The following is a 22,822-nucleotide window of genomic DNA, read 5'->3' on the forward strand; positions in this document are numbered from 1 at the left end:
CATGGCCTAGAACTACAGCTTTGGATTAACACAGACCAGGTTAATTCTTGGGGGGCAGGGGGAGGCTCCCAGCTTGGCATTCAAAACCCCCCTGGATCTTAAATGATCATCTTTGGTTTTCAATCAAAATGAAAAGTTTCTTTAAAAAATGGTTCTAGATTGAAGGCCTCTAACTTTTTATAAATTTACAAAGATAGACAGATAAACAGATAGATAGATAGATAGATAGATAGATAGATAGATAGATAGATAGATAGATAGATAGATAAACAGACATATATAGAGATAAACAGACATATATAGAGATATATATGTCATATTTCCAGCTTCCTCAGACATATCTGGGCTCTTCAGAAAAATCTTATCTGTGGAGAAGGGAAGAATTTTTGACCAAACAAGAGATAGCATTACAAGATATAAAATGGATAATTCTGATTATATTAAATTTTAAAGGTTTTGCACAAACAAAATCAATGCAACCAAGACTAAAAGGAAAGCAGAAAGCTAGGAAACAATTTTTCCAACAAGTTTATATCTACATATAATATATATTTATATATACTGTATATTTACATATAAATATACATATATATAAAATAGAGAGAAATGAGTCAAATTTATAAGAATACAAGTCATTCCTCAATTGATCAATGGTCAAAGAATGTGAACAGGCAATTTTCAGATGAAGAAATCAAAGCTATCTATAGTTACATGAAAAAATGCTCTAAATCACTATTGATTAGAGAAATGCAAATTAAAACAGCTGTGAGGTACATATATCAGATTGGCTAATATGACAGAAAAGGAAAATGATAAGTGTTGGAGAGGATATGAGAAAATTGGGACCCTAATGCACTGTCGGTGGAGTTGTGAACTGATCTGTTATAAATAACAACTTGGAACTATGCCCAAGGGGCAAACTGTGCATCCCTTCTGATCCAGCAATACCACTACTAGGTCTATATCCCAAAGAGATCAAAGAAAAAGAAAAAAAGACTATCATATATAAAAATACTTATAACAGCTCTTTTTATTTGTCAAAGAATTGGAAATTGCAGGGATGTCCATCAATTGGGGAATGGCTGAACAAGTTGTGACATATGAATGTAATGGAACACTATTGTGCTACAAGAAATGACAAGCAGATGGACTTCAGAAAAACCTGGAAAGACTTACATGAACTGATGGAAAGTGAAGTGAGCAGAAGTGAGGAGAACATTGTACACAATAATAGCAACATTGTAATTTGATCAGCTATGAATGACTTAGCTCTTCTTAGCAATACAGTGACTCAAGACAACTCCAAAGGACTCATGATGGAAAAATGCTATCCATATTCAGAAAAAGAACTGATGGACTCTGAATACAGATCAAAGCATATATTTTCACTTTATTTTTTCATTTTTTTTCTTTTGGTCTGTTTCTTCTTTCACCACATGACTAACATGGAAATATGTTTTACATGATTGCACATATTTAACCTATATCAGATTGCTTACCATCTTAGGGAAGAGGGAAGAAAAGGAAGGAGGGAAGGGAGGGAAATAATCTGGAACTCAATTTTTAAAAAATGAATGTAATTGGAAAAAATAAAATACTATTAAAAAATCTTGGAGAATCCACCAAATGCTCTTTCATAGCTAATGTCACCCTTCCTCCAATGCCACCAAGAATGTTCCCTTGTTGTGGTTCCCCAGTTGAATGCTGAAAATGTCCTCAGAGTAAATTGGATTTTCAGTTTCTCCTTGTTGTGGTTCTCTCTGTTTCTAAAATGTCACTTTTTTAATATTGCTGGGAAGTTTTCTTATATAATTTGTTTGGCATTCAGTGGAAAGAACACTGACTCTGGAGTCAGCAGCCCCTGGTTTCAAATCCTTCCTCTGATATTTACTGCTTATGTGATCTTGGGCTAAACACTTAACCTCACTGGTCCTCGTTTTTTTAATCTGTAAAGAGTGAGGGTTAAGCTAGATGGTTTCCACATTGTTTTCTTCTTCAGAATCTTCTGGGTATCTCCAAATCCTGGCATTTCTTATCTTTGACTTGACCTCAAAATCCATTACTTTTATGGGCTCATTAAATCATTGAATCACCAATTTAGAGCTATAAAGTACCTTGGAAATCATCCAGTTCAACCTCCCCCATTTTAAAGATGAAGAAACTGAGGCAGGCTCCAAGGGTGGGCCTCACCCAGTTCAGCGATTTGCCCAAGCTGTCTGACCCCAAAGCCATTGTTCTTTATTTTGAATTGATTTATAGGTGTATATGTTATTTCCTGAAAGATAATATGAGCTCCTTGTGGTCAGGGAGACCACGTTTTTGTCTTTGAGTCCACACAACCTGATAGCATGGTTGACACATAGTAGGTACTTCATAAATGCTTGTTGAATGAAGGACTGAATCCACCAGACACCAGGATACCTTCTCAACCATCAACATCACCTCCTCAGCCATCAGCATCACGTCCTTGACCATCGACATTACCTCCTCATGTTCTTCCATTCCAATTATTTCTTCACTGTCCTCTCTGCCATTCCATCCTCCATAGACTAATTCTACTTTCCACTGGCATTTTCACATTAGAATTGCAGGATCTAGCATAGTATTGTCTTGGAGCTAATACTGTCTATCAGAAGAGATGTGTTCAGTGGGGGGAAAGTGCTAGGTTTGCAGTTAGAGGGCCTCTTGGACAAGTTGTGTGACCTCTGGAGGTTGCAGTTTCCCTCCTTATAAAATGAAGAGGCTGGTCTAGATGACTGCTCAAGTCCCTTCTAGCTCAGATCTATGACTCTAAGTGATGATGGGTTAAGTCATCCAGGAATGGTCTGCAGAGGAAGAGCCAAGAAGTGGTCATTGATCGAGGCCTTCAATCACACATCAGTGTGAGGGGGAGTGTCCTGCCTTCCCAGGGTAGTGGTCTGGGATTCGAGGGAGAGCCTCCTGGGTCTGATCAAAGCAGACAGACAAACACTATCCCCATCCGTGATTCATAAGGTAACAAATGATAGCATCAGAAGGTGCCTAGGAAAGCCTGCCACAACACCTAGAGGAAGAACTAAAGTCCTGAGCTATTTTATCCTGCTGCTAATTGAAAGCTGCAGCTTCAGGCCTAAAGACCCGAATAGACCAGTCCCACATTAATGTCGTCAAGATCTGGAATAGTGGGTGTCAAAGCAACGCTAGACAGACAAGGATCCATCGGACTTGGTGATGTAAAAACAGAAGATCCCAATAAAGATGTTTGTTTGGTTTGGTTTAAAAAAAAATCATTAGGAAGAGAAATCCACAGGCATATTTTTCCAATCCTTTGAGTTAGTGTCAAGTGGGTCCAAAACCCAGGAGCAAGGCAGAGGTGCCTGTTAACCCAAACACAATTGTGGGTCACATGTGTCCTGAAATGCTTTCAAGATCTGGTCCCCGGCCTAGCGTGATGACTGCAATAGGTCCGTCCTATGAAGAGATGCTCCTGCTACACGCCGTTTACATCCTGGGGTTAAGAAAACAACCTCACCAGCTGGATGTTGTTGTTGTCTTTGTTTAAGTCCCCTAATCAACACCTGGAGATCTTCTAAAGAGCAGCCACAGAAGGGCTCAGCTCTCCTCCAAAGCCAGATTCTCTTACTCAGGTGAAGTGCCGCTCGGGTCCAGCACAATGACAGAGCGCCATGGCGCCAGCAAGGGTGGAGCCCCCAGCTTCAAGCTGCCTTGTTCTTCACTGACCACATGCTTCAAGAGACATCAGAGGCACAGGGCATCATTGACCCAGCAGCCCAGGCTCAGCTTGGCACTAAGAAAATAGGGAGAATCTGGAGCCAAGAGAAGCCTGGCATCGAACCCTCAGGGACCCTAGTCCGGGGTCCCACAAATAAGTCACCAAACCCTCTCTGGTCCTCAGTCCCCACTTCTGTAACACAGTAGTATAATACCCATGCCCACCTCTTAGGACTGACATGAAGCTTCACGGAGACAGTTTGCTTGAATTTAGGGGATACAGCATCACCTGTCCTAGCTGTGTTGTTGTTGGACATGTAGGTTTAGAACTGGAAGGGAATGTAGAGGCCATTGAGTCTAACTCTTCCATTTTACAGAGAAGGAAACTAAGTCAAAAGAAGGAAAGAAGCATAATGCTAGGCACTCTGCTAAACATCATGCTAATATCTCATTTGATCCTCACAGGAGGTGCTACTAATATCCCTGTTTGAGGTAGTTAGAGTTAAGTGACTCATCCAGGGTCACACAGCTAGGTTATTCTCATTATTATTGATTTTTATTCAATCCTCTGGGAGGCAGCACAATAAAAGGTCAGAGGACTGACTTCAGAACCAAGAAGTCCTGGGTCCCAGGCTTGGGTAAAGATGCCTCTGCCACCCCGAGGTCCTTTCACCTCTCAGGACCCACACATCACTCTCAGAGAGATGGCAGAGAAAGTGTCGACCTGTATCCCTAACAGAGCTTCCTCAACAGAGTTCTCCAGTTTAATGAAATCAGAAGTCTACTTTCTATCCTTTATAAACCTCTACATTTACGGGCAAGTAAAGAAAAGAAATGGTTAAAAAAGAAAACAGGGTGAGCATTCTCCAGGCCACAAACTACAGTCTACAGGAGGTCTCCCCAACCCTCAATGGCTGGGTCGGCAACTCCCCCAAAATGGTCACTTGTCCTTGCGTACACTTGTATATGTTCTCCCCATGAGGTGTAAGTGCCTTTAAAATGAGGACTCTTTGCTTTAGGTCTTTTTATGTCCTATACCTAGCATAGACCTTGGCACACAGTAGGCACTTGAATATCTAACAATCAACAATCATTAAGCACCTACTGTGTGTCAGGTATCATGCCAGGGGCTGGGGTTACAAGTACAAAGACTAAAATAACCCCTCCTCCCAGAAAGCTTACATTCTAATGGGGGAGACCACAAGTAAATAAAAATATACAAATAAATATTTTAAAATAACTATGTAAATATATAAGTAATATAAATGAATAGATTAATAAACTAATAAGCAAATAGATCAACACATAAACAAATGACAGACAGACATATTTCACACACACACACACACACACACATCCCTAGGAGGAGTAATGTCCAATGAGCCTGGAAAGCTAGGTGGGAGCCAGGCTGTATGGGGCTTTAAAAGCCAAACAGAACAGTCTAGAGGCCAGAGAGAACAACTGGACTTTGCTGAGTAGAAGAGGAACAAGGTGAGATGGGAGGTGAAACCTGGCCGCCATTTTTCATGGCAATGAGAAAGCAAGGCTGCATAGATAATTGAAAACCAAAAACAGTCTTTGAAATGATCTTAGAATCTTTGATTTCAGCCTATCTCAGGGAAAACTCAAGACAAGGTGGCTAACAAGCAGAAAAATTGCCTGCTTTGGATTTTCGTCTGTTTTTATAGCCCTGAGGGAAATGATAAATGAGGTGCAAAGTATTCAAAAATTGGGTGGCTAAAGAAAAGAGAAGAAAGAAATAGAGTCCAAATTGGACAATCCTCCTGAACAATAAAGAGTTGGCTATTTTTGGAAAAGTAAGCATCCCTACCTTTCGAGAATTGACTTTCACTCCATTAATACCCTACAATCAGTGTATCATTGCAGATTTTAACAGGAATAAGACAAATAAGGATACAGTTTCAGGGGGATTTAATGAGGGCCTAAGGAGATGAACGGAGAGTCCTCTTTTGCCCTAATTTTCTGAGACCCCAAGAGCCATCCACTATGGGCTCCCAGCTCAAAATACAGACAAGCCAGATTAGGCACTAAACTGTTTCCATTATTAAAATTGGAACGATAATTATCCTGGCATTCATCCATAAAAATAGTCTCCAAATCTATTTTAAAAATTGGAAACAGACCAGGGTTTATAAACATATCTTGAGCCCATCTTGGTATGTAAGTTACAGTCAGCCCAAATCTGCATTTATCCCTTAATCACAGTGCCCTAACCAGGTCTCCTCAGAGAGGAAACAGGATGATTCTGGGCTCATGCATAAGACCCTCATAAACCTTCTCTTGTTTCTCGTGGATAATAAAGCTACAAACAAACCAGTCCAGAGCCCATGAGGACCGGAGAATGAGGCAATTCAACCATGAAGAATACGTTTCTGTCTTGAAGAGCGAACAAGTCTAGGACTTTCCGCCAACTGGAGCCCCAGTGGCTCTGAATTTTTTCCCCCACTTTGTCAGCTCCATAGAGGTCAAGGGCTTCATATCCCCTGCAGTGTCCAGCCCAGTGCCCTCTATATAAAAGTGATCAGTAAATAGTCACAGATGAATGTCCAAAGTTGATGACAGGATGTCCAAACACAACAGAGCTCGTGCATTGGTCTGGGATGGACACTGCAGGTGGGCAGAGAGCTTGGCCTAGAACTGAAGAAGGCCCTAAGGTGCTAGCGCTGCTTTCATTGGCCCAGAGTTTCTCCCAGAAACAAAATTCAACTTTCCATGATCAATATTCTCCTGACAACTCCTCAGGGCCACAAGACATGGAATACGACAACATCTAAAATGTGGAAGTTGAGTATGACCCAAAAGGCAGTGGGGAGACCCATGAGGGCAGGAAGATAGGCAGAATGAGGAAGCACATGAGAAACAACATAAAGCATGTCCTCAGAGACATGGAGGCACAGAAGTAAAAGACAGACTCCTCACTGAGGAAGAACAAGGGATGGCCAACGGATGATCCACGTGTTCCCCTGGCATCCACAAAATGACAAGAAGGAATCATTTTCCATGCCCATGAAGTAAGTGTGACAGAGGAACACAGAAGGCCAGAATACCTGGTCACCGTTTGGGAAGAAGAGAGGGAGGATATGAGGAGACAAACCAACAAAAGTAATGCCAACAGATCAAATCGATTGGTATTGTACGACTAAAACTAACAGAGCTGATAGAGGAAGCCAATGTCTACATAGTGGGATTTGAGGGGTGCTGCAAGTCGCTCTTAGCCAAAAATATTTCTATCCACCCAGTTTGGAACTTTGATATGTTATCATTAGAAATTCATGACTTTGGGTTAGGGCACCATCTCCTACTGAAATAGGAATATGCTGGGAAGAAGTAATAAGGGAAGTCTCTATTAGTCACATATTTTGTTTATTTAAGAACTAGTTCATTAAGGCAATGTTCTATCTTGGATAGAGTCCTGGGGCTTAGAATCAGGAAGGACCAAGTCCAGATCCTGTCTCTGATATCACCCATATGACTCTGGGCAAGTTCCACCATCTTTGGATGCTTCCGGCCTTCTCTAGGATGTATCCGTTGAGTCCCAGAAGCCTTGCTGTCTTTGTTGGGGGACTAGAGACTAGTTCTCCAAGTTGATGAAATCTCAAATCCATCCAACTTGGCTGGTTAGGTCCTTTCCAATTGGACAGTTAGGCGAGAGCAGGTTTGGGGAGGGAAAAGGAATGGAGCAAGGGGGCTGTTGAAAGTGGATGGAAATAGGTCTCAGGAAGCCTTGGGCAGCCATGGAGCCATTACATGTCCAGAACTGACCAAAGGGAAATAAGGAGAAGTAATGGCACTGGGGGGTGGACAGGGAGGTAAAGCTAAGACCTGGCTCTTTCACGATTTCCTCCCCAGGAAACCACCAAATGATTGACTGAATTTTTCACTGTTCACCAGGTGTTTGGGCATTAAATAGCCAGAACCAGAAAAGGGCTCTTGAAGTCAATTCCTTAAGGGCAGAGACCACATCTTCCTTATCTTTCAATCAGCCCCCTCAGCAAGGATATGTGTTGCATGTTAGACCAACAAGTCTAATGTCAATGTTGATATCAGAAATATGTGTTTTGCCCAGGATGGAAAAACCCTTCTCCAGCACAGATTACAGCCCATCTAAGATTCAGTCGATGAGACCGAGAGATGGCTTGCCCAGGATCACACAGCTAGCAAGTGTCTGAGGCAGGATTTGAACCCAGATCTTCTGACACAAGTCCAGTACTCTCTGAACTAGGCCACACTACCCCCATAGTAGGAAATTAATAAATGTTTCTTAATTAAATGAGTGGAATATTTTCTTCTCAAAGAAAAGGGAGAAGTGCCCACACCCACAGGACATAAACAGACACAGTGGCATTCTTTCCACTGAGAAGCACCACTGTGTGGGTGTGGGTGCCCCTGGGGAGAACTCAGGGCATTTCTGTACAGAAGTTTCCTTTACTCTATTGACACCGAGTCATAGAATTTCGCACTTTGTTATTTTGTCCTCAGAGAAGATGGCCAGTCTGTGTACAGCGTGGCCAGGTAGCTGTCCTCTAGGGGCAGGGATACCAGCATTCCAGCATTTGAGACTGCCACCAGCTCCTTGTGGCCCTCTATGGACAACGTGTGGCAGAGAACTTCAGCTGCTCCTCCTCCCTTTTACAAAAGGGGAAACGGAGGCCCAGAGAGAGGACATGGCTTGCCTAAAGTCATAGATGTGGCATCCATAAATATGAAAGAGATAAGCTTCACTTGTCAATACAAATAATTTTGGGGAGAGGGGCCAAAGTGGGCACTTCAACATTTTCTAGCTTTATACCATGGACACCCTAAAATATTCAGAGAGGGCCAGTTGGGGGCTTTGCTTTTGTTTTTGAAAATCCTCTTTCATGTTTGTTTAGACCAGCAAAGGTAAGACAGACCTAAGGGGGAAGGGAATAAGCATTTCTATGGTGCCTACTATGTGCCAGGCAATGTGCTAAATGTGCTTTTTATGTTATCTCATTTTATCCTCACAACAACCCTGGAGTTGGTGCTATCATTATCCCTGTTTTACAGACAAAACTGAGGCAGTTAAATGATTTGCCCAGAGTCACACAGCAACTAAGTGTCTGAGGCTGCATTTGAACTCATATTTTCCTGACTCCAAACCCACCTCTTTGCGCAGTGCCACAGTTAACGGTAATTACACTTCTCTGCCTAACTGAAGGAATGGAATGAATAACAGTGGCTATGAAACTCATCTAGGCCTAACTCTGTGACCTCAGACCCTTTTCTTTTCTCCAAGGTAAAATGATATCCCACACAAATATTCATCCGGCCCCATCCTGGGCTGAATACCATGCAATCCATCACTAAGGCCTTGAACAAACCAAGCTTTGACTTCCCTGGTAGCCCAATTAAAAAGGAAACAAAGTGGGTGCTCATTGGCCGGGAAATGGCTGAACAAACCACTGAATCTTTGGAAATATTTCTGCGCAAAAAGAAATGAGAAAACTGAAGAATTCAGAGAAGCCTTCAACACCACGTATGGACCCAAGAACAACCCACGTGATCATCACAGTAATGTGAAGCAAAAACAACCCTGAAAGCTCTCCGAATTCAGTCATACAGTGACCCGTCTGGACTCCAAAAAGCTAAAGGGGAAACAGATTCCCCTCCCCTTGAAAGAAAGGCAGGGGCTGCAGGGCCCCTGGGCTGTGCGCACTGCCAAACACGCGCGACGCAGTGCTTTGTTTTGCTTAGGTATTCTTGTTTCATGGGACAGTTCTACCAGGGCTGGCGTTATAATAATGCTGAAAAATAATTTTTTTTTAAAAATGCAGAAAGTATTTTTAGAAACAAATCATGTTTCCTAAAATCTGTTCAGTCTGAACTTCTCTTGGGTAAAAATGACCAAGCCGTAACATGAGCTCCAAAGTCTCTCACTTTCAGCAAGAGCCTTTGATCTCCTACAGGGTCTGGTTACTAATCTGCTCTTGAAGAAACACGCCACTCTCTGCAGGGAATCTTGTTATTTGCAGAAGAATGGCAGGTCATAGAACACTCTAAAGGTCAAAAATGACAGGTTGAGCCTCTTCCTATCCTACACCATGCAGGACCAGGACACTGATGGCACCCAAAAGCAGCATCTTTTGGCACGTACCTGGTACGGGACAATACTGCCATGGGCAGTGCCCCAACGCTTGGCTTCCTTTCCACCAATGAGATAATTCGCCGCCACTTGGGTCAGACATGCCACCTGAGGGGGGGAGAAGAGAGGGTCAGTCTCATCTGCCAATTTATCTGATTTCATGGAGTGTGTTACAATCTGAATAAATGAAGACAAAAATATACAAAAGAAAAAAACTCCCCAACTAAAAATGCAAGGACATGAAAACTGAGGTTGTAGATATGTGTGTGTGTGTGTGTGTGTGTGTGTGTGTGTGTGTGTGTGTATGAGAGGGAGGGAGAGAGGGAGAGAGACAGACAGGGAGAAAGAGGGAGACAGAGAGAGACAGAGAGAGAGACAGAGAGAGAGAGAGACAGAGAGTGTCTGTTCATGTCTTTCCTACTCAGAGCTCAGCAGTCACTCCCTCTTACAGACCAAATAAAGGTCAACTTTCCTAACTTGGCATTCAAGGGCCCCCAAAGCCTGGCACCAACCTACTTTTTTAGTTGAGTCTCCACTGCATGTTTCATGATTCAGCCAAAATGGACCATTCACTACCTTCAGTTCTGTGCTTTCCTCAAGCTGATTCCCATACCTGGAATGCCTTTGTTTACCCTTTGTACCTATTAGAATCCTAGCAGAATCCCATAATCTGACAGAATTCCAAGACCACTTAATCTGATCCATGCTCTACAATGTCCCTGACAAGTGGCCATCTAGTCTTTGCTTAAAAATCTCCAGGAAAGAGGAAGTCATCACCCCCTGAGTGACCCCCTCTACTGCCAGTTGGTAGCTCTAATTGTGAAGAGGTTTTTATACAAGTAGAAATCTATGTCCCCCATAACATCTACCTATTGCTCCTAGCTATGCCCCCAGACCAAGGAATGAGCCTAAAAAGAAGCTGGTGCCCAAGATAAGTAAGAGGATAGTAGGACAACATTCAGTTGTAGAGGACATGAGTTCAATCGACCCGGTCCAAAGAGAACCAAAGGGTGAGATATTCAAAAGATCTCAGTTTAACAGGAACCAGTGGGAAAGCTGGAGTGCCACTTGGCCAAAAAAAAAGGTTTAAGAGAGAAATTTAGTCTATGTGCCACAATAAACTCCAAACAGATACAGAACCAACATCTAACATCACATCATTTCAAAAATGAAAGGAGATGGAAGGAGGCGCCTTTCACTGCTACGCCTGAGTGAACGAATTCTTAGCCAAACAAGGAATGAAGGAAATCACAAAAGATCAATGAAACAATGCCAATTCTATTAAAGTGAAAAGCTTTTACTTGAACAATATGTATGAATTGGCCCAACCATTCTGAAAACAAATGTAGAATTCTGCCCGCCACCAAAAAAAAAAAAAAGAAAGAAAGAAAGAAAAAAGTGGGCAAAATGTTCAAACTATTGTGGTGGCCAAGAATTAGAAATTGAGAAGATGCTCATCAATTGGGGAATGGCTGAACAAGCTGTGGTATATGAATATGATGGAATACTATTGTGCTATAAGAAACAATGAGCAGGCAGACTTCAGAAAAACCTGGAAAGACTCGTATGAACTGATGCTGAGTGAAGTGAGCAGAATGTTACACACAGTAACAGCCATGTAACTAATATTGATAAATTTAACACTTCTCAGCAATGCGAGAATCTAAGACATCTCCAAAGGCCTCGTGATGGAAAAAGCTATCCACATCCAGAAAAAGAATCATGGAGTCTGAATGCAGATGGAAGCAGACTATTTGCTCTCTTTTTCTGCTGTTGTTGTTTCTTCTTTCTCACGGTTTCTCCCATTGGTTCTAATTCTTCCTTACAACATGACTAATGTGAAAATAGGTTTAATAGGAATGTATATGTAAAGCCTATATCAGATTGTGCACTGTCTTGGGGAGGAGGTAGGGGAAGGAGGAGGAGAAAATTTAGAGCTCAAAATCTTAAGAAAATGAATGTTGAAAACTAAGAATAAATAGATGTTCAAACTATATGAGTGAGTGATCTCACTACTGGACATAGAGTATGTCTCAAAGAAGTCGAGGATAGGAAGAAAGGTCCTACAGATACCAAAATCTTCATAGCAGGAGTTTTTAAGGTAACAAATACCTGGAAATAAAGCGTATGCCCAGAAATTGAGGAACGTCTTTACAGATTGTGGTAAAGGAGTGTGATGGAATATCTATCGCTGTGCTATAAGAAATGATGAGAACAAGAAATGCAGAGAAACAAAGGAAGACTTATATGAACTTATCTCGAGTGAAGCTTGGAAAACAATTTATATAATAATTACAACAATATAAAACCATGCCCCAATAAAAGGTCAATGGATATGAATAAAGAATTCTCCAAAAACATGCAAACTATTAAAAATCATACAAAAGAACATTTGTGATGAGTTGTTCCAGTTGTGCCCAACTCTTCGTGACCTTATCTGGGGTTTTCTTGGCAAAGATGCTGGAGTGGTTTGACATTTCCTTCTCCAGCTCATTTTACCAAGGTAAACATGGTTGAATGACTTGCCCAGGGCCACACAGCAAGGTTGTATCTGAGGTTGAATTTGAACTCACAAAGATGAGTCTTCTTGATTCCAGGCCCTGCACACTATCCACTGTGCCACCTAGCTGCCCTATGAAAGAATATACCAGATCACTTACTAGTTTTACGACCCTGGACAAGTCACTTAACCTATTTGCCTCAGTTTCCTCAACTGTAAAATGGGGATATCACCCAGGCTGGTTATATGGATCAAATGAAACAAGTTTGTAGATGACTTAGCATGGTGCCTGACACATAGTAGGCATTGAATAAATGCTTATTCCCTCTCCTCCCCCTCATCTATAAAGTAGATAACAGCTTACCTTACCAGCTTCATGAAGGTGCTCAAAAGAAATTACTTTGTAAATATTAAAGTACTCTAGATACTTGTAATTATTATTAGTATTGTTATTATTATTATAATTAGGGTACTATGAGGTCAGAGGTCACTATGCAACTTATGGGAAAGCTAGAAAACCACTTGGCAAAACAAAACAAGACAAAACCAACACCAGAAATTTCCCCCATATGCCACAATAAACTTCAAACAGGTAAAGGACCGATATCTAAAGGTCATATCATTTAAGAAATGAATAATATATTTCCCACAACATTACGCTTGATGAGGGAGGAATATCTGGTATCAGAACCAGAAGCAAAGAGAAGCAGCCCAGGGTGAAGGCAGGCTAGGAATCCAACCAGAGAGGGGGGATGGTTGCCCTCCTCAGTACTCTCTTTGCCTCCATTTCATTCTGGGACTTCTTTGCCCACAGCACCCAGTGAGAGCAAAGCTGCAAGGGGTGAAGACCAGATGGCCTTCTCCTCTTCTGAGGCCTTTTGGCCTAAGATGGGGGCCTCACTCCTTGGGCTTTTCAGTTGTTGGACATTCACAGTCTGGGAGCTTGAAAGTCATCATGAGGGAGTTCTGGTTTTATTCCTGAGGTTGGGGTCCAGGTGAAGTGTTGCAACCAGCACAGCATTGAATCACAAATGTCAGTGGTGACTGAGATCTGGACTCATCTAGCAGGGATGTTGTCTTTTGATAGGAACTTGGGTGGGTTCTAACCTAGATGTTAGAGACAAGAACAGGAAGGAACCAGGAAAACTAATGATATCATTTTGGGCCCAGGGCAAGCCTTCAATTCAGTTGAATAGCTGAGTGTGTATAGGAGGGAATGGGGAAGGGCATCTGAGATGACAGGGGATGAGGGAGCAGAATGGCATGGCCAAGGAGGCTGTCAACTGGGACCCAGCCATCAGCAAGAGGGGAAAGGCGCCATCTTGTAGCTTCCTCTTTTAACTCATTACTCTTCCTAAGTGCCAAGTTGTTTCTATAGTACTGATAATAAACATTGTCAGAGGCCCCTCTGAATTTCAGCATCTTAGGAAAAATTCTCCCCATTGCCCCACCCTAGTTCCACCTCAAGGATCGCTGAATTCACACCTAAAGAAAAGGAGTATAGCTGTACCCAGAGGATGTTCCATGGCAGACTTCAGGGTCTGTTACCACTGGTCTTCCTCTTCCAGACCCCGCCTGGATGGCCCTCATATAAGTCAGAGATGGTAGTTTTCCCCTCATTGGAGGTCTGCAAACAAAGGGTGGATAGACCCTTGTTGGCTGTATAGAAGTAGCATTTTTATTTAGAAACAGGTAAAATAAACAACCTCTGTGGTATCACCCAACTTTAAAGATCTGTGATTCAGAGCTAAATTTGAATGCAGGGGCTTCAGGGTGCTTATACCCCATGGGGCTCATGATCAAAGGAGATAGTATCTGTAAAGTGCTCATACAGTGCCTGGCACACAGTAGGCACTATATAAATGCTTATTCCCTTTCCCCATGTCCCAATGAAGCCTCATTGGAGAGATAGCAGCCATTATCCATAGCCAAACCGAGGAAGAACAAAAGACCCCCTCCCCCGATAGCCTCTGTCTGGGATGACATGCCCATGCCCTATAAGCCCCATGGAGAAGGGGGGCAGCCTCCCTCACTCGATTTTTCCCTTATGGGCCCCAGTGTTCCCCAAGCACTAATCCTCCCCAAACCAGCCACTCCCCCCAAGACAAAGAGCAATTTATCAATTCCTCCTCAGAGGCAAAGTTGGGGGAAAAAAAGTTAATTCTCTAAAAGGCATCACTGCTAAACTTAGCAAACCAACCTTTTAAAGGGGCATCACACGTCTGAAAGTAATTTAGCATTTACAAGAATGTATTTTAAGGCAAAGGGAGGGGGGAAAGAAAGTCACCATCTCTGATGTGGTTATGTACAAAAATCAGAGGTTCCTTGGCAATTCATGACAGATTTTCCACAAATCAGAAGAATGCAGGATGTGACTTTTTACATTAATAACCACATAGAGCATATTCCTTCTAAATATTGCATTAGGTCATGACTGCCGTCCCCCAAGCTTGGGCTCATTATTCCATCAAGTGGGTGCTATGTAATTTTCTTAGAATGTTGCTTTTTTACAAGGTATTATTTCTTTGTAAAAGGCAGCTTTGGTTTCATGGTAATTGTTGTGACAGTGAAACCGTTGTTTCAGACAACAGAGTGGGCCCCAGCCTGCCTTGGGTTTAGTGAGAGAATTGATGGGCCGGCCAAAGTGTATCTCAAAGGGCACAGGCTGGAAGAAGCGCAGGAAGCACAGGCACCATCCCTCTCAAAGCTGACAAAAAGCACTGGGGTCCTTTGAGCACCAGGCCTTCACCCTTGTCATGAGACCTGCTTCCTCTTCCTTAAGTAAACAGGCAGGAATATGGCCTGGGTCACACTGTAAGGAGGATGGGCAAAGCCCAGCCCACTGCATGCCCCAAAGGATGCCAGGAAACAAAACAGGTGCCCCAGGCTTCATCCACTGGAGAACAGCCAAACAGTGATATATGAATGTCGTAGAATATAGGAGGAAATGGCAAACCCCTCCAGTGTCTTGGCCAAGAAAACTCCAAATGGGGTCACAAAGGGTCAGACCCGACTGAAACGACTTAACAACAACAAAAGAATATTACTGTGCTCTAAGAAATAATACAAGGAATTCGACAAAACATAGGAAGACTTCTGTGAAACCATTCGAGGTGAAGTAAGAACAACCATGAGATCTGCCTTAGAGGTCTGAAAGTAGAGGCTGGGTGACCATTTGGGGAGGCATGTATGAGTTGGACTACAAGACCCGTGCAACCCCTTAGACCCGTCAAACTCTATAATTCTGAGAATAAGGGGAAATTTGCTATGGGTAAGGTTACATCAGGAGATGACTGTGGTATAAATATATCAATAAAACCTTTTCTAAAGGATTATCATGGAGACCAAGAATAACATTGCAATGAGTCCTATCAGAATGAGAGCCCAGAGGACTGGTAGCTTCCACCACCATTCCCCTCTACATGTTCTATACTCCAAACAATTGGGGTACTCACCATTCCCCAGACATGGAGACCTTGCAACCTTTGCACCTTTGTCCATGCCATTCTCTCATCCCAAAGTATGTAATCCCCCATTTCTACCAATCAAAGTCTCAGCCTCAGGAATCCTTCACTATCCAGCCCAAAACAACCGCTCCTTCATCTAGTTTCTAGTATCAGTGTATATTCTGTTGTTGTTGTCTTTGCATTGGGTAGATTATCTTTGTGCCCTTAACATCTAGTACAATGCCAAGCACACAGTAGGGCATGATAAATGCTTATTGAGTGAATGAACCTCTATATGTGAGTAGGAGTAAATACTGCACACTCAGAGGCAAACAATATAATGTCACAATGAGTTGGGGGAGGGAGGAAGAGAGAGGAAGAGAGGAAGAGAGAGAGAGAGAGAGAGAGAGAGAGAGAGAGAGAGAGAGAGAGAGAGAGAGAAACCATTTATTAAGTGCTGACCATGTGCCAGGCTCTATACACCATTCTGGAGGAATAGAAACTAGTGAACAAGACAGTCCCTAACACAAAGGGTTTACATTCTAAAGGAGGAAGATGACATATAAAGGGGACCTAGAGAGGGGAGATGGGGGTAAAATAAAGCATCTGGCTAGGAGGTGATTCAATGAGTAAATCAAGTCAAGAGTGAAAGGAGCAGAGCTGGAGTCCCTCAGGAAATGATGCTCCAGGCTGGAGAGTTGCCATTAGAAGAGACTCATGGAAGAGATTTCTCTGAAGTCCAGAGAGTGAGTCAAGCTGAGAGAAATTCCTACCAATGCCTCCTCATCCATTTAGACTTAGGACTTCATTGGCAAGAATATAATATAGACTACATCCCTTATACGAAATGTCTTTGACAGGAAAAACATATACATCTACATAGAAAAACAACCCAATTACAAGTAATGCTTGGGTTGTGTACAAGTCAGATTTTGGGGGCTTAAAGGGATTCAGATCAAAACAGTACGAGTGCACATTTCCTTGGGAGTATTCACCATAAGATCACAGAATTGGAACTAAAAAGCATGCTAGATTTGGCAAGCACAGACCCTTCATTTTACAGATGAGAAGGCTAAGATCCTAAAAGAAAGGTGAAGTAACTTGTCCAAGGTCACATAGGGAGTAAATGGCTAACAGAATTGGAACCCATGACCTCCAATGTCAAAGCCAGCAATCTTTCCATGGTGCCATACTGCTTCATTCGGTACTGAAGCAAAACAATGATTTCTGGGAGTTTGAAATCAAATCAGCTTAAATCAATACATCCTTTTCAACTATTAATTATGTACTGGGCATAAAAGTTATAGGTGAATTGTCACTTAGATTTAGCCAATAACAGAGGAGTTAGCAGATTAACCAATGGGCATAATAGCTGGGCTCTTGTTATGACTCAAATAAAAAATTAAGGGGTTAAATAAGTTTACAGCTATGGCTCAGAACACATCCTTTTAACATTTGGTGGAGTTATTGGATATAACCAGCAGTCCCTTCTTCTGGGTGATAAGAGTGCTGGTCTACATTCAACTACTATTCCAGAGGTAGAAAGAAGACCAAGGAAGATGCTGGGAAGTCTAGTCCCCATAACACACTTACAATGGCTCATTTTAAGCAGGCACAGAGTAAATTTGTCTTATGTTTTATTTGGCTACAACACTGAGGTCTATATACAAAATAAGAGAATTTCAGAGCTTAAAGATCTACCCCATCCTGCCAAAGGGTCTCAGCCTCAGATTTTATGTTTAGAGCCATCATCCATTTGCATTGCTACCATCTGTAATCACGGCACAAGGACTGAGCCTCCCCCCCTTACCCTAAGACCTTTGGGCTCACATGGAGCAAGTTCAATCCCAAAGTCTCTTTGGTCCACTATCTGTGTCTGGAGGCACTCTCAGAAATCTCCACAACACAGCTTGGGAAGGGCTCGTGTCTAGATTTCTTTAAATATAGAGTAAAAGGGATCCTCAATTCCCATATAAGTAATCAGGGCAATGCATTCCAATAGAGTAGGGGACAGCTTTTATTTCACTCTGAGAAAATCCAAGACTGATGAGAGTCCCTAATAGACTTGGAAGCACATCATACCCTCAAATAGACTGCCAGCTCCCTCTTCCCTGGGAAGACATTCGGTGTGAAGCTGTTATCAGGGTAGCCATTCTAATGAGGCCATCGTTCCCACACAATCCCACCAAGGCTCGTCCTGCCAGCCTGTGGTTTGTACTCTTCCAAGAAAATAAACATACTTGGGAGAATGCTGCTCAAGCAATCCCCTTCACATCCAGTCTGAGGTGTCCGAGTAATTTGAAGTAATCGCCACTCTGATGTGGCGTTAGTCCTTCGGCTCCAGTTGCTGATCCTATTCCTTCACCAAGAAACACATTGTTGGGGAAATCTTCTCCCTCAGTGCCTGAACTCTCAACCTTGGAGATACTCATGAGGCAACTTCCCAAAATTGGTGCTGCCCAAGAACTTTTCATTCTCAGGCTAGAAGTCTAAATTTCAGGCTCATGTTGCCTAGAGAATTCAAAATCCTTCTCTATCCTTCCTACCATCACACACACACACACACACACACACACACACATATCCCTGGGGTTCATGAGGATTGTCCATGAACTATACTCTCGGGCTAAATGGATGGGCACGTTGGCTCATCAGCCTTGTCATGTGCTTTTGAATGGAATCAATCAGTGTCCCAGTTGCTTTAAGCTCTTGAGCTGAGAAAGTCTACTCTCAAAATTTTTCTCTCAGGTCAAACACACCTTTACCCCTCTCGGGTGCTTCTGCTGCAAGGCAGAGAGGGGAGGAGAAAAAGAGAGTTGGTCCATCAGCTTGATTTTATAGATCCCAGAGAGTGCTGACTTCTCAATAAAGTCCACCTGAGCCCCAGTCAATCACAAAGAATTTCCTCTCTCCTCAGCAAAACACCTGTGGGCAGGCCCACATTGCATGGGGAAGTGCCTGTCAAATACTTCCCAAAAAAAAGACCATACTCTGTAATTTCCTTAATCCTGGACCACCTGAGGTCCAGTCTCCTCCAAGCACTGGAGGGCCCAAAGGAACTGATGCTACAGATCCCCCTTCCCCCAAAATCTTCCTGCCAACGCCCACCTTCCCCTTTCCTCTTATTGCAGTATGTTGACCCTGCAAGTCCATTAGACCCTTTGGAGGGAATCCAGTGACAGCCCCCTCCTCTCTGACCCTCAAGCCCATCTCTCTTCTTCCCAGAGGTTGTGGGCTGGGACCCTTGAGTTTGCACCCACTGCCACTCATACAAATGACAAGCAGAGAAGATAGTCACCAACTACAATCTTTCTGATAAGATGAAGGACAACGGGCACTTACTATTTGCCCTGGAACTTTCTTCTTGAGCCCACTGAGCCCTACCATTTGCACTCCCCTTATACCATCCAGGAGCCCAGAAATTACCATCTGACCAGCCACTACCACCTAAGGAAGCAAGGACCTTTCCATCCACTCTGCAGCTGAATCCATCTTTATGTGTAAAATGTTAGCTCCATGAAAGGCAAGGATTTTCTCACTTTTCTATTTGTATTCCAAGCACCTGGTACTTTAGTTGCTTAATAGATGCTTTTTCATGTATTTATTAAGTTGACTGAGGAACTCATTAAATTGTTGGAGGATTCACTTGGTGACCTTCTTTGCATATCTGCATCAGGCTAATTATATAATCGCCAGGGCTACTGATAAGCAGCTTTTAAAATCCCTGATTTCTACCTTCTTCTGTATGTGAGACTCTTGCATAGGTCAGCTGGCTTCAGGTGGCCTTCCTGTCCATGCCAAGTCAAGTCAAAGTCAAGGCCACAGGGTAGGGGACATTGGCAGGGAGAGCCCTCTCAGACCAGATTCACTGATGTAGAAGAGAAGCCTTTTCCTGGGAGCATCCTCCAATTCTGGAGCTTCTTTGGTGGAAGAAAGAAGAAAGGACAGCTAGTTCTATCTGCCTACACTATTATAAGTTGTATTTACAAACTATAAAATAATCAATATCATAATTGATTCAATTAACAAGTCTTTCTTCCATATCTACTATATGCCAGACACAGTACTAAGCACTGGGAATACTGACAATGAAACAGACCCTTTCTGTGGTTGTTTAGTCATGTCCTACTCTTGGTGACCCCATTTGGGGTCTTCTTGGCAGAGTTACTGGAGTGGTTTGTCATTTCCCTCTCCAGCCCATTTTACAGATGAGGAAACGGAGGCAAATAGTGTTAATAGTGACTTGCCCAGGGTCACATAGCTAGTAAGTATCTGAGGCTGGATCTGAACTCATGAAAATGAGTCTTCCTAATTCCAAGCCCAGTGCTCTATGTACTATGGCAGCTAACTGCCCCCAAAACAGACCCTGCCCTCAAACTTACATTGTACAGTGAGGAGATAATATGTATACATGTAAGTATATACAAATAGATACAAAGCCCTTGGGAGGGGACTACTGGCAGTGGCTGGGAAAAGTTATCAAGAAAACTTTCATGGAGGAGGTGGCCTTTGATTGGGCATTGTAAGAAACTACGAATTCTGTGAGGCAGAGATTATGAAAAGAGTATTCCAGGCATAGGGATCAGTCATGGCCAAGCCCCTGGGGAGGGGACTGGACAGTCATGCATGAGGAACAGCTAGAAGGCCAGTTTGACAAAGAAAGGGAGCAATGCCTCATACGTCTGGAGGGGAAGAGTAAGGTCAGATTGTCAAGCACTTTAAATGCCAGACAGAGGCATTTCTGTCTGATCCGGAAGCAAAAAGGAACCTTTAAGAGTTTATTGAGTAGGAGTGACGGTTGATCTTTCTGAGATCCAATACATGATGGCAATCTCTGACTTCCTTCATTTGCAATGACAGCCAGCTCTCCGCAACATGGGTATCATCCCAACCATCTCAAGTTAATAAAAGGAACACCCACATTCACATTCCTTCACATTACTACCAACAATGTTGAAATCACACTAATGTTTACTCCACATACCAAACTCAGAAGGAAAACAGATCTCTATGATGCCCGGTATCATTGTGCCCAATCTGGTGGAATGAAAAAAGCAAACAGATGAGGAAACCCGATATGAAACGCCAGAAGGTAAGGCCAGACAGTAAAGGGAGACCAAGTTTCAAAAGCAGGTTTAAGGTAGCACATCAAATGTAATTGCTTTACAGTGAACCACGGCCTACCTCAATCAATCAAGGGCAACATGAATCACAGGAAAAATGCTGATGAGCAAGCAGGAAGATGGGATGGGAACGTTCAGCAAAGTGGCCTGCTTATCACACCCCCGAAGTGGCCCCTCTCACTCCCAGAGCCCTGACCGGCCTCAGAGTCTCGTGCCAGGGAACTTGGCTTCCCCGTCATGATCCTCACTTTTTAGGAAGGCAGCTGATGCTGTCCTCCAGGACAGCTGCTGTTCTCAAAACGACAGTGGCAATTACACCAAGCAAATTGCAGCGTACTGAGCACTTTTTAAACCATATAGATGATCACAGCTTAAGAGCTGGAAGGGACAAGGAGGAGTGTAATAAGAATAATAAGCCTTTGACTAAGTTCCACATTTATGGTTTATTCACATACAGCAAATCTATAAAATATAGAGTAAGAACACTAAGGCATCTGTTACCCACGTTGAAAATGCTTTTTTTATGTAAAACATGCCACCGACACAATAATGTCGAGGAAAATCTATATAAAATGTGCTTAAAGTCAACCCAACTATTGATCTTGTGGCCCACCCTCCCTTCCCTCTGTGGCGGGGGATAAGGGGGGCCCAGTACAGGGCCAATAGTGGGCAAGCCAGGCACATAGTAGGCACTTAAGAAATGTTTACTGATTGAAGTCCCTTGTGGTTCTACCTAGCCTTAAGCTCATGATTGTCTTTCCTGAATAGAAATGAACATGGCTTCCAAACTAAAGAGGCGATCAGACCAAAAGATCTTATTAACCAAAGGCCTTCCATGACAAACAGCCAGCCACATGAACCCAACCATAAATATACTGACAAAGAAGTGGCAAACTCTGTCTCTAAGGAGACAGAGTGCTTTAGGGCACCCATTCAAGAAAAGGTCATCCACGCCAGAAACTACAGAACATTTATTGTTAAAAAATCCAGACCAATTATACAAGGAAATGATAGAAACGGTGTAACACATCACTATAGGTAACAAAAAAAAAAATTAACATTTACGGAGTACCTCGCAAGACATGACTCACTGACTAAAATTATATACGGGAAGCTCAATATTGTTCATAGACTGAGGAGGACAAATCTCTATATATAGCTCAGTGGCACAGTGGATAAAGGCCTGGGCTTGGAGTCAGGAAGACCTGAGTTCAAATGTATCCTCAGACACTTACTAGCAGTATGATCCTGAGCAAGTCACTTCACCACTCTTTGCCTCAGTTTCCCCAACTGTAAAATGAGGATAATAACATTACCTACCTCTTAAGGTTGTTGTGAGGATAAAATGAGATATTTGTAAAGTGCCTAGTATGGTGACTAGCACATAACAGATACTATATAAATGCTAGCTATTATTATTATTATTATTATTATTAACTACAGACCTCAAAATACCATTGAAAACGCAGTCAATAAACAGTCCTGGAACTAGACTAACACTACATGCCAAAAGGGTTGCCTATAGCAGCCCAGATATTAATTCAGACAAATTTAAGGCCATGTGCTTCATAAATTCATTATTCCAAATATTCATTCAGGACTGTCTTGTCCACATTTACTCCGGGCATCGTGCAGAAGCTTTAGTCACTAAAGTTCGATGGCTGCTGCTTTCAGAGAGCAGCCCCTTCAACACCCTGTAGGGAGACTGGCCCTCATCTTGGGACTGGCAGAGGTGCTAACTTGGACTCAAAATCAATCCCTTCCCATCTTTTAGAATAAGAGGAAGGAGGAAGAAGCCAAGAGAGTGTGGGAAGAGGAGGCAGTGGAAGGGCAGCTGCCACGAAGGTGACAGAGGGGCTGCAATGATGAAGTCAGCAGGGCTGGACTCCTTCCCCCAGGCAGGGGGCGAGAAGGAGGC

At 42.8% G+C, this 22,822-nt stretch overlaps 1 protein-coding gene across 2 annotated transcripts in view; it reads right to left on the reverse strand.

The window, feature by feature from the left end:
* The window catches only part of SUGCT (succinyl-CoA:glutarate-CoA transferase), a 619,772-nt gene that overhangs the window by 489,238 nt on the left and 107,712 nt on the right, over positions 1-22,822 (reverse strand). For both annotated transcript variants that reach the window (XM_020964410.2, XM_020964409.2), the window contains one exon: positions 9,848-9,943. In XM_020964410.2, coding sequence (XP_020820069.1) covers positions 9,848-9,943 — 96 coding nt within the window. The remainder of the gene's footprint in view (positions 1-9,847; positions 9,944-22,822) is intronic.

The sequence above is a fragment of the Phascolarctos cinereus genome, unplaced genomic scaffold (assembly GCF_003287225.1).
Source record: "Phascolarctos cinereus isolate Bilbo 61053 unplaced genomic scaffold, phaCin_HiC Scaffold_4;HRSCAF=312, whole genome shotgun sequence".
Lineage (NCBI taxonomy): Eukaryota > Metazoa > Chordata > Mammalia > Diprotodontia > Phascolarctidae > Phascolarctos > Phascolarctos cinereus.